The sequence below is a fragment of the Pygoscelis adeliae genome, unplaced genomic scaffold (assembly GCF_000699105.1).
Source record: "Pygoscelis adeliae isolate BGI_AS28 unplaced genomic scaffold, ASM69910v1 Scaffold16, whole genome shotgun sequence".
NCBI lineage: Eukaryota > Metazoa > Chordata > Aves > Sphenisciformes > Spheniscidae > Pygoscelis > Pygoscelis adeliae.
The window spans coordinates 3623708-3635725 of record NW_008825162.1 but is presented as its reverse complement, the minus strand read 5'-3'; the positions used below and the strand labels follow the sequence as shown (position 1 = coordinate 3635725).

The following is a 12018-nucleotide window of genomic DNA, read 5'->3' as shown; positions in this document are numbered from 1 at the left end:
CCCGTCAGCCGAGCGGCGGGCCCCGCGCTCCCCGCGGGAGGAGCTTCCCGCAGGCCCGTGTAGCCTGCGCTCCCGGCCCCCGGCTGCTTCGCTTTCCCCAGCAGCAGCTGATGAATGCGGTGGAGGTAAGCAGGCAGTGAGGAGCAGCGCAGGGCGTTCGCGGAGCTGTCCGGGCGGGTCTAGAAGGACACTGGGGTGTTGGTCCCGGTACCCGGAAGGAAGCCTGGGGAATTGTCACGTAGGGCCTGAAGCCTGCAGTGAGCTTGCTCAAGTGCGCTTTCGGTGCCAGCTGCTGCTAACAGTGTAAGCGTTGGAAAAGCCAGAGTTCACCTGCTAGCACCTGTATCTGTTCATAGCCATTTATAGCTCTCTTCAGTTGTAACTTACAACCACGAGCAGCCCCCGTACCATTCTTAACACTCTTAGGCAAGTGCTAAACCTGAACATGACCTTGCTACTCGGTCTGATAGTAACAAAGTGCACTAGTGCCCAGCTTCCTATGGGTCACTTTATATTTCTCTGTAATAAATCTTGCTTAGTGAAGGGTAAATGGAGGCTCAAAGCTCTGTTTAAATGTCGATTGTACCATCCATGATACTCGTTGACTATATTTGTGCACTCTAGCGTGCATTAAAGTGTCACTTTACAGAGTGTGAAGCTTGATAAGCTGCTTTGGTCTATTGGCAGGCGTGATTTGCCAATTCTGTCTCAGCGTATTAGGGTACTGGGGGAGTGTCTCTGAACAGTTGAGGTGCTGTTTTGAGTGGTCTACAGATATGTAGGAAAATAGTCTCAGGTCCTAATTTCTTCATATGTAAGTTATTTATGTCTTGTTTCACATAGGGGTTTTAGCTGGCATAAGTGTGAGTGTGTATGTACCTATTATAAAGAAAATAGCAAATGATGTGCATTAGTAGACATTTTCTGTGAACATATCTTTGCTTGTTCATGTGCTCTCTAGAGTGGTGCAGTACGTCACTGTACATACACATATATGCTTGCATAGCTGCATGTGGAAATGAATCGATGGCAGAAGCCTGCAGTTACGCAGATCTCAGTGGGAGTGATGGAGAGCGTCTGTGATGGGGAGAAGGACTTGCTGCTTGTACCAGTAGTTGGCTGACTTCTGACACGGCTTGTCCCGAATATAGTTAAGAGTCCTTGGAGCATTTCCAGGAGGGGGGTAGTGAGGACTGGGGAACCGATGCTTTGTTTTGCCATGAGGAGTAGAAGTGTGCAGCACTGATTCTCCTTCCTACTTTTTCCCAGTTGTCTCCCATACTGAAAGCTTATCCTCCCACCACCCTGCTGCTGTTGGTGTATTTTGAACCATATTCTGTCTTACGCTTGCTTTATTTTTTTTTTTCCCTTGAGGAAGAGTGCTTATTAGAATAATGAAGATGGAGGAGGGTGGTTCTCACAGTGACTTGGAAACGGAGGGAAGTGAGGCAATGGCAGTGCAATCACTGAAATTCAGTTCTTGCATAACAGTACCAACATTGTGGCATGGCTTTCTTTATAATCTCCTCTTCTTTGACCAGCCTTATGCTGCTGGCTTGGCCGCCAGGCTTGCATAATCATATGCAAATGCAGTATGCTATGGCAAAGTCAGATGAACTGAGTATTCCAGGTCAAAGTTTTCTGTTTGCACTAGTTGTAAGTTTAATACAAATTTACTGTACCTGCATGTGCTGTTAGGCTTTTATTAACTTTTATTCCATACTTGCATTACACTTAAACACTTGTTTTTAGGTAGCATTTAAGTATGGGAGGGAACATTTGAGAAGGAGGCAGAGAACAAAACTCTAAAGCCATTATATACATTACTCTAGTAAGCTTGAGGAAGTGACCTTTAGCAATGTGGATGGTATAAGTGAATGAGACACCTTTCCAACAAACACCTAAATATCTGCTGCAGATTGCATCAAGTTAAGACAAAAAACTAGTCATTTAAAGTGCTTCAGTTAAAAAAAAAAAAACAAAACCCTAAATTGCATTGATTAAAGATATTTTTCCTGATATGTTTGAGTAGGTCTTATTTTTAACTAGTATCTTTCTTCAAACAGCTGTTCCAAGTCAAAGGCTGAATATAATACTGTTTTTGTTTAGGTTGATAGTTTCAAAATAACATCTGCAGAGCTGTATTCAGATGTGGCAACACAGGATACTAGCAAACATGCATTTCTTGTCAAACACAAAAACAATGGAGACCCTTATTCCCATTTGCATTTTGGTTTTTAAAGCCAAAAATCAGTCTTTATTCGGTGAAATCTGTAACACTTTAAAAACTCTGCTTTTTTTTTTTTCCTATCTATTTTTATTATTTTAAAAAGGCAGTTTAATTTTTGTTGACAAGTCAGGTTGTGGTATGGTTTTTTGTTGTGTTTTTCCAAGTGGGCTAACTTGAAACTGGAGAGAAGAGAACTTTGAAAATGAAACTTAGATTTTGGTTGGTGAGAAGATGAAAATCAAAATTACAGAGAAATAAAATACAACTATAAAGAAAACATTTTTAAACTTACTAACCAACTAAAGAATAAAAATGATTTGTTTTACAATATGCTTCAGCTTTTTTACATGTGTCTCACTGTTTCATCTTTTGATGAGTAACGATAGTAAACCGCTATCTTTATGCTGGCCAGGAACATCAGCTTACTGATGGAGTGGGGGGAAGCGTTAATCTGTGATTCCATCCAGCAAGGAAGTCACATTGTTTATTTAAAGGACTCCAAATATTTCAGAAAAGTTACCCTCTGTTAAACACTTCCATCTAATACTGCTTGGCAAAGAGATTTTAGAAGTTAAATGGCCTTCTTTCCCACCATTTTCTTTTACTTTCCCTGCTTGCTAAGGCTGCTCATACAAAATTCATTAGCCTGGACTGACTCTTGAAATTCCATCTGTCTCTTTTCTGTGTGAATTGTACGCTCTGTCATGCTGATCTGGTCTGAGCTAGTTGCTGGAGTTGCCAGTTGTAGTTCCTCAGCAATTCATTTTTGATCCTCTTCATTTTTAAAAGGTAGTTTCCTGGATCATAATTTTTTTCTGTTTTAAGCTGCGTTAATAACAAGACTTAACAAACTGGTTAAATAGTCCTTGCTTCTTGCAGTAGAAACATATTATTAGAAATTGATTTAATCTTCTTTTGCAAAACATTTAATAATTCCTTGTTTTATATAAACCATGTGGTATTTATTGTCCTGTATACTGGATTGCTGAAGGGCTTAATATTTCACCTGTTGACAAGAACCTCCACACACACACACTATTCTGTAGTTACCATTTTTACTGGTTGTTTTGTGGACTGTTGTTTTGCATCACATCCTGAAGTTATTGCACTGGCTTTATTAATTCAATAATATCCATTCATCTGTTTTCTGAAGGCTTGCAGGATCATAACATATGCTTTATGCATAATTTCATTTTTTTGCATTTAATTTTGAGAAAAAATCTGTGCTAAACTTTGTTCTTACTTTGTTGTCTTATGTGGTGCAACAATTTAATACTACCTCCATTTGCTTTTTCTTTAGCTTAGAGTAGTTTGGAATGTCTCCTAAGGAACAGCAAGAGTTGGTGAAGAATGTGTATCGTTTATTGATACCTTTCATGAGCTTGTGTCTCTGATTTATTTTTTTAACTCCCCTTTTCTGTCTCTACAAACATGGTATCAGCCTGTAAAACATAACACAACCATTACAGGGGACCTTCAAGAGCATGGTGAAGCAACATTAGTGTAAGTCCCTTCAGCTGGAGGTAAAGAGCATGGCAAAAAACAACCATCTGGCTCTGGCAGTATGTGCAGCAGCTTGCACTGGAAGAACCTACAAGCAGCATACATCTCAAAGTCTATGGCCTGGCTGCCCCAGCTGTAGAAAAAGAAATGTGGCACCTTTGGGGATACACTTACATAGCTGAATTTTAGCTTGGTTTTTTCCTTTCAACTAAATATTTCAGTTGTTTTAGTTGCAGATTGGAAATAATTATTTCCAGAAAACTTTGCTCTACAAGTACATAATTGCATCAGCATACTTCAGTGACAGAGAAACAAGATTGGATTTCCAAGAGCACGTACTATATGTGAGTTTTTCTTTTCAGACTGCAAGGGGAAAGATGTAGACCTTATTATTCCCCTTCACAAACAGAGACAGTTGAAATAATTAAAAATGTGTGCTGGCTTCACAATGTGCTCCACATGTGCTGGGTCACTTTACTTGCTTCTGATGTTTGGTAGACAAACATTGTATCTTTTAAGTGCATTGTATATAGTAAGTAATTGCAGCACAGAGAAGGGGAGGTGTCAAAACCGGCTTGCTATCTCTATCCGATATGTTTGACTTTGACAGAGTTGGTATCACTGAGTCTTATTGCCATCTTTCCATTCTGCCATCTGCTTATTGCAATTATGAGCATTTTATCAAGGAGGCAGATCTTTGTGGTTCTTCACAAGTGGTACTTACCTGCAGGCTTGGCATCTAGAAAAAAGAAGAATCTCTTCTTAAAAAAAAATAAAATCAGTAGTTGGATGGTGTCGTGGTTCAACCTCACTCGGCAACTAAGCACCACGCAGCCACTCGCTCACTCCCCCCCCACGCGGTGGGATGGGGAAGAGAATTGGAAAAGCACAAGTGAGAAAAACTCGTGGGTTGAGATAAAAACAGTTTAATAATTGAAATAAAATGATAATAATAAGATGCCAGTCCCCGAGCAGCGGCCCCCCCCGCCCCCAGCCAGCTTTCCCCAGTTTATGTACTCATGGTGTCATGACATGACGTCACATGGTATGGAATGTTTCTTTGGCCAGTTTGGCTGTGCCTTCTCCCAGCTTCTTGTGCACCTCCAGCCTTCTCTGTCGGTAGAGCATGGGGAGCTGAAAAGTCCTTGGCTAGTGTAAGCACTACCTAGCAACAGCTAAAACATTGGTGTGTTATCAACTTTGTTCTCATCCTAAATCCAAAACACAGCACTGTACCAGCTACTAGGAAGGAAATTAACTCTATCCCTGACGAAACCAGGACAGATGGACAGAAATTTATTGCTTATCCTAAAAAAAGGCATCTTCTCAAATCAGTTCATATTCTAGTTGAGAAGATAAGTAACAATGGAAATACCAATTTACAGAGAACCAGTTCTTTTGCTGAGAGCAACTTACAGTGGTGGTTTCAAAATAATGCAGACTTTTTACAAAGCATAGGAGTGTCAAGGGAAACCCCTCTTCATCTTTCTCTGTCTTCTTTAAATATTGAGTAATTAAAGTTGATATTTTTGAGTCACTTAAATTTCTCTCCTCAGAAAGACAGTAAGTAATACATTTAACAGAAAAAATAACAAATGATAGGAAAAAAAACGAAGCAAAAGATGTCATTGGGTATAGTAAAAGCACATGGTGAGAGGTCATTTCAACAACAAATGATTTACAGTGCATATATTAGCATGGTGTGATGTCATATATGTCTGCTTTTCATTTATCCCATGCTTATCTTTGAGTGATATCTGACACCTTTGTGAAAGACTCAATAATCGGAAAGTCTTTATATTCGCAAAATGTGGAGGTTTTGATGTTTTTACCCTTGAAGAACTATCCCAAGCATATTAATGTATACTTTGAGGTAATACAATGATTTACAGTAGTTAACCTAGTATTTCTATTCATTATTCCTTTTCTCTGTGTTTTAGACAGTTTTCTAAATATTTAGCTGGATTGGGTCAGATTAATTTATATGCAGAGTCTGCTTTATAATGAGAATCGATAAAATCTTAATGAATTGCACTGTATTCTGGAAGCACTTCTGTTGTGTATTGGTTAAGTGAATCCTTTCGGTAACTGTTCTTTTCAGTTATTTTCAGTACTTTTTAAATATGTGAAGCAGCAGCAAAGCAAAGCATATGCCATCTTGTTCCTCTTCTCCTTGTTTTGATTCTGTAGTAAATCTTTAATTATAAATTGTCTTGAATTGGCATCACTCCGTTGTCATTCGCTTTGAGAAGCAAGAAGGTAAGGCAGCTGTGATCTGAAGAAATACTCTTTTTAAACTGAAGAACTGGTTTTTTTCAGTATTATAATTGATGCTGAGAATTACTCACAAGCTTACACCACTACACAGCAATGAACCTAACAGTAGTCATCTAATGCCCTATAAACATGGAAATGGCCTAAAAATGCAGTCTAAACGTTTTAAATATGTATTTGTAGGTAATGGTATCTACATTCACAGATACTGTGAATCTCTGAAATAATTTTCTTTTATAAAAGTCTTCTAAATAATGTTTCTCTATCTTTTTTTACCAGATAAGGAGGCAAAGCATGTTGAAGCCATATGGCAGCTTGAGTAACTCACATTAAAAGTCTTGGGAAGGAACAGCTGAACACATACATGCTGAGTTTTGGACCTCTGCTTGTGGAGCTGGCCAGTCATTCCTCTCACCAGCTAGCAGTGCTGTTCCCTTGGGCTTCTGATGCTACTGTAGCTTTCGAGCGTGTCAAATTTCTTGTTTTTAGGGCTGTTCTTTGCACTGGAGCACAGAAATGGAAGTTCTGCAGTTTCAGGCTGAAGTACTAGGCTGGAGCTTGCTGACTTGAAGGCTTTTCTGCTCTGGTTTTCCTTTGTACTGTTTTTGGCCACTGATGGGTAATCGTTTGGCAGTGAACTCCTGCCTCCTTCCCTCCTGCTTGTAGTTATTCTTCAAAGTTGATTGCTTTTTGTTACCAAGGCACACACTCATGTTTCAAACAGAAGCAAATTAATTTTAAAAGCAGTGTTCTGAGAAGAGCCTTTGTGTTGCTTTCAAGTTCTCAAGGCTTTTTTAACTCAAAAAGTGCACAAAGACATCTCTTCCTCCTTCCCATTCCTTAGGGCACGTATTGCTGTGGCAAGTGATTGTTGATTTTTTTTTCGTTGCTGCTGTTTATATGTGACTAGAAACATGATTCATTTGTAACTGTGCTGTATGACTATTTTATTTATACTTTTTCTAGCAGTTATTTGTACTTTTTCTAGCATCATTTCAACTCTGTAACAGAACGGGTTGAGTCTTTCTAGAAGATTACTGGAAAGATTTCTGAACTGCAGGGTAAAAATTAGGAATTAAAAGAACAGGAAGAGTTAAAAATTTAGGTTTCTTAGCTAAAAGCATGGGGTAGCCAAAAGTCTTAATGCAAAATTTTTCTGTGCTGTGCCTCCATGGTTGCTGATGGTGCAGGGACTATAATTTCTACTTAAGGAATTGTCAAGAATATCTTTAACTCAGTGGCTGAAACCTCACCATATTTATTGTCTCACTGCTAGATATGGTGCTAACGTAGGAAACAACAACTACTTCTGCTATTCTGAAAGTTTTAATTGACTCCATAAATATATTTCAAAGTCAGTTAAATATAATAGGCAACATTCTTGAGTTTTATATGGATGGTTTTTTTCAGTGAAAACTTTTGGTGTTTGGTTTGCTTTGATATTTTAATTCTTTATTTAGCTTTTGCTGTGTTACTTGTGTTGTTAAATTCAAAATGCTTAAAAGCTGACTGGATTAAGTGTATCTGTAAAAGTGATGCTACACAGAACTAGTAATGAAGAATCCTAAGTGGACCACGATTATGAGAACTGAAAAAGGACATTTAAGACTAAAGGAACATTAGTAGTAGTCTCTCCGTAATAGAAGTTTGTCAATAACAAAAAAATCCTCTTCAGCAAAACTATAGGGATTTTGTTTACCCCTAGCTTATTAGCATAGGGTGGGAGCAGCAGGTTGATTTGAGACTAAGCAGGGAAGCAGAGGTGGGAACATTACTTAAACTGCTCCTTCGCAGATCCTGAACAGAAACGAGGTAGGCTTAAATTTTGCTTGAGGCTAGATTATTTCTTTTGCAAGTGAGATTTGCACACAGCTTCCACTCTTACTTTAGGGAAAATGAATAGAGATTGATCTTGATGGGATTTTTGGGGGTGTCTAGTTGCAGAAGTTTGAATAAAGTATTGAAAGGGAGGGAGCATTTTCCTTCCCTTGCTTGTTGCATCTTTGCTACTCAGCCTGTGACCTCATAAGCCTCAGAATGGCAGCACGTAGCAGCTCTAGAAGTTTGCAAATTGATAATAGCATGTTTTAAGTCACTCATTTGTGAAAAATCATTAAGCTTTTGAATGTGGTTTAAGGTCACTTATAATGAAATTCAGAACTGTGTTTCTACTTGACACTTGCGTACCAACTTTCCTTTCTTCTTTGAGTCTCATTGCCTTTAAACATTACAAAGCTATGCTGAATTTTTTGTGAACTATATTGGCTAGAGAGTCACTGGCTACTGTTTAGAGCAAAAGCGAGGCTGACAATGAAGGAAGCATGGATTTGGGAACAAATGTGACCTTTCTGTTTTGTGAAGTAGCTGTGTCACTGAGATGGTGTAGATGATGCTGAAAACAAAGAAATTAAAAGAATTAAGCCTTCTCTGTGTTCTGGCATCCATTGGTGTATATTTGCTGTGATATTGACCTTATCTTTCCATGTTAGAGATGGTAATGGCTTGTGGCAGACAGCTGTATCTGTATACACCAAACTGTATATTTGTAATAGTTGTGAGGGAAGAAGGGTCAGGGCAAAATAGTCTGTTTCCAGAAGAAATAGAAAAACAAATAAATACCACAGAATTCAGAATATTGGTTATTCTTAAAATACTTACAAGAATCTTATTCTATATTCATTAAATGCTAGTATACCGTTTCCTTTGTTAGAAATACATTAGAATAAAATTGTGTGAGTTTGGTTGGTTTATTGTGAGCAAGGCGATGGGGTTTTTTTGGTGGGGGAGGATTGCTGATGACCTATAAAGACAACTGTTGAACAGCCAGGATGCCGTTCTTTGAATCTAAAGCAAGCTGTCTTCACATCTGGAAGAGGACAACATTGCAGTACCTTTAGTAGATCAGGTCTGGTCCGTGGTCATGCCACTGAGGTAGTAGCTGTTAGACACATTTTTAAAAAGCTTTGTTTACTGAGATTATTGTCAATAGAAAAAATGCACAGCTGAATATGGGAGAAGTTGCTGTGGATGTGCTAATGGATGTAGATGGCCTCAGAGGCGCAGGGCTGTAAGGAATTAAATGGACTAAAAGGATGAAAAAATGGACTGGAAAGATGCTTCTTTTTTGTGTACAATACTGTTCAAGAACATTTTTAATGTTTAAGAATATCAGGAGTATATTTATGGTATCTTTTATTAAAAAACACCCCAGATAATTTTAAAAGACAGATGTTGGTGATAGTTTGTTATGCGACACCCTGCAGAGTGTAAAACAAGGCTGAATAGAGAAGTAGTGGTCATGACTTCTGGGTGATACAAAATCTCATGTCTGCGATCCTCTCGCAGCTCCTCGTGTTGCATAAAGACTGTATTTCTGACCAAGCTCTGTTTTATTTTTAGGAGGACAGCATTGTGTTTAAAATGGAAGTTGACATAAATGGAGAGTCCAGAAGTACCCTATCTACCCTCCCTGTGCCTCTTGCAGAGGTGAGTCCTGCGGGCAGGATGGAAGCAGAGAAGCCCCGCTGTTCCAGTACACCCTGCTCACCAATGCGACGGACAGTTGCGGGATATCAGATCCTTCACATGGATTCTAACTACCTGGTTGGCTTCACGACTGGAGAGGAGCTGCTAAAATTAGCCCAGAAGTGTACAGGAAATGAAGAGAATAAAGGGGAATTTGGGCCAAACTTGCGCACCAAACAGCTTGATTCAGGACTTGCACGTTCCTCCCGTTTGTACAAAACTAGAAGTAGGTATTATCAGCCATATGAGATCCCAGCAGTAAATGGAAGGAGGAGGAGACGGATGCCCAGCTCAGGGGATAAATGCACTAAGGCTTTACCATATGAACCTTACAAGGCACTTCATGGTCCCCTGCCTCTTTGCCTTTTAAAAGGTAAAAGGGCTCATTCGAAATCCCTGGACTACCTCAATTTAGACAAAATGAGCATTAAGGAACCTGCTGACACAGAAGTGCTACAATACCAGCTCCAACACCTTACCCTTAGAGGGGACCGTATGTTTGCAAGAAATAACACATGAGCTATCATCTCGAATTTAGAACCAATTTCTGATTATTTCTCTGTTGCTGCAAAAATCCACTGTTGTACTGTGTACATGACTGTCCACATTGTAGGTGGTTTTATCAGTTAAACGTTATCTGAAAGTAATTTATTTGAATAGAATCTTGGCAATGCAATGTATTGCAAATACTCGGAGGGAGAAATCTTTCCTGAGCAAGCAGCTTCTGATGCAAATTTGACTGCAATTGATGGATATGTCTTTGGACATCTTTTAACAAAAAAAAAAAAGCTTTTGATTTTTCAGTTTGGGATTTTTTTTGTACAGTTAGATCTAGTATTTACAGTAATTTAACACTGAAAAAATTGGTGATATTTGCTTGGTTGTTGCTAATTTTGGCTTGATGTTAGAAACTGCTCTTGGATAAGTACTCAAGTTTAGAAGGTTTTTTGGTTTTACTTTTTGTTCCTGTCTTCTACAGTAAAATGTATGGGTTTGTTTTTTTTTTTTACCTCATGGGGAGGAAAGTGAGCTTGGCTAAATTGGATCACTTGCTATTTATACAGTCCAGTTTAAACATTTGCAAACTGCACTTGCACTGGTGATGAGGGCGAGATTCACTCACAAACCTTTGCTACTTGAATCCTATTAAATTATTTTTTAATTTCTGCATGGAAGTAATTGCTTTGCCTCCTCTGTTCTATAAAACTTGTTCAGGATAAGTATTTGGGTTATTAAAAATAAAAAAAACCTTCACTCCAAAAAGATTTTTCTTAATGGGATTTATTTTTTACATTGTCTTGGCACACAAACAAGGATTCACTTCAGATTCCAGTAAATACACTGTAATGTCCACATTGGTATGTCAATAATGTTTTTGATTTTAATTCGTGATTTCTGTATCATGTATAGTGATAGTATCATGCATAGTAACGGAAGGTGTCAAATAACTTCAGCATTGCTTTGGAAATTCAGTTGATTTGAAGCACTGAACACTTGAGATCTGAAAGGCTGGTTTTTTTGATGGAGTGCAGGTGAAGTAATTCTGTATCAGCATTGAAGAGAAGATCCTGGATTATTCAACAGATTGAATACACTGGCTTACTTTGTTACTTAAGAATTTTTTATTCAAACATGACATCAAGTGCAGTTTTGACAGCTGTATTCCTAGATGTATTTAAAACATTTTAGTAACTTATGTTTAAAAATGAAAAATAGTTTTAAGAATTTTTTTAGGTGCAATCTTTTACTGAAGCTGTGTGCTACTTGGTTTTGGCTGATGACCTCTGCAGAAGAATTTAAAAAATAAGATCACTTTGTTTTGAAATATAAATTATTTGATCAGTTGTTTCTGTTGGAATAAGATTTTTTTGTTTATCATTCAGAATGAATAGAAAGCACTAGTTAGTGCACGTGCTGTGGAAAATGAAGAGTTCTCATTCTGTCACTTACTCCACAGTTGTAAATGAAGGCAGCCCAGTAGTCTGTATTTTTGCTGGTTTGGTTACTTTTTTTAGGTTTATTAGAATCTTTGCAACAAACCAATGTGTATTTTTAAAAGTTAACTACACCTGTGTAGATTTAATGTATTGAACAATGATCTTGAAAGTAAAATCTTCCTATATAGTCTTTAGTTTGAAAAACAGAATATGGTCAGAAGCCAAAGAGATGGGGGAGTTGTTTAAGGAATAAACACCACTGTTTATTGAAATACCCTATGAAACTGTATTTCTGGCTGAAAAATAAAAAAGGTGGTATAAACACCTATTGTTGTGGAGTCTTTTACTGTGCAGGAGAAAGAGGACATTTGAGAAATACAACTTCAGAGCAGGGATCATTTAAAAACAACTTTAAAGTGAGGATCTTCGACTTCTGTGAAAGAGATGCTTAGGTTTGTTACTATGTTTCAGGAAATGGGCCATGCAATTATTAATGTTTTGTGCATGTTTCTAATGTCATCCTTTGCCATAATTGTATAGCTACACTAA

At 38.1% G+C, this 12018-nt stretch overlaps 1 protein-coding gene across 3 annotated transcripts; it reads left to right on the top strand.

Annotated features, from left to right (window-relative positions):
- Positions 1–43: 43 nt before the first annotated feature.
- On the top strand, positions 44–11795 carry LOC103920859 (chromosome unknown open reading frame, human C5orf30). 3 transcript variants are annotated; one of them, XR_663821.1, is made up of 2 exons: positions 44–125; positions 6287–6450. XR_663821.1 is itself a non-coding variant. In XM_009328713.1 (2 exons), exons 1-2 carry the CDS (start codon positions 111–113, stop codon positions 10049–10051), a joined length of 660 nt encoding a protein of 219 aa, XP_009326988.1. In that variant the 5' UTR covers positions 50–110; the 3' UTR covers positions 10052–11795. The 3 variants fall into 3 exon arrangements, 2 of the variants coding, with proteins under 2 accessions (XP_009326988.1, XP_009326989.1); XM_009328713.1 differs by lacking the exon at positions 6287–6450 and adding an exon at positions 9407–11795 and having other exon boundaries at positions 50–125; XM_009328714.1 differs by lacking the exons at positions 44–125; positions 6287–6450 and adding exons at positions 6453–7819; positions 9407–11795.
- The last annotated feature ends 223 nt before the right edge of the window (positions 11796–12018 follow it).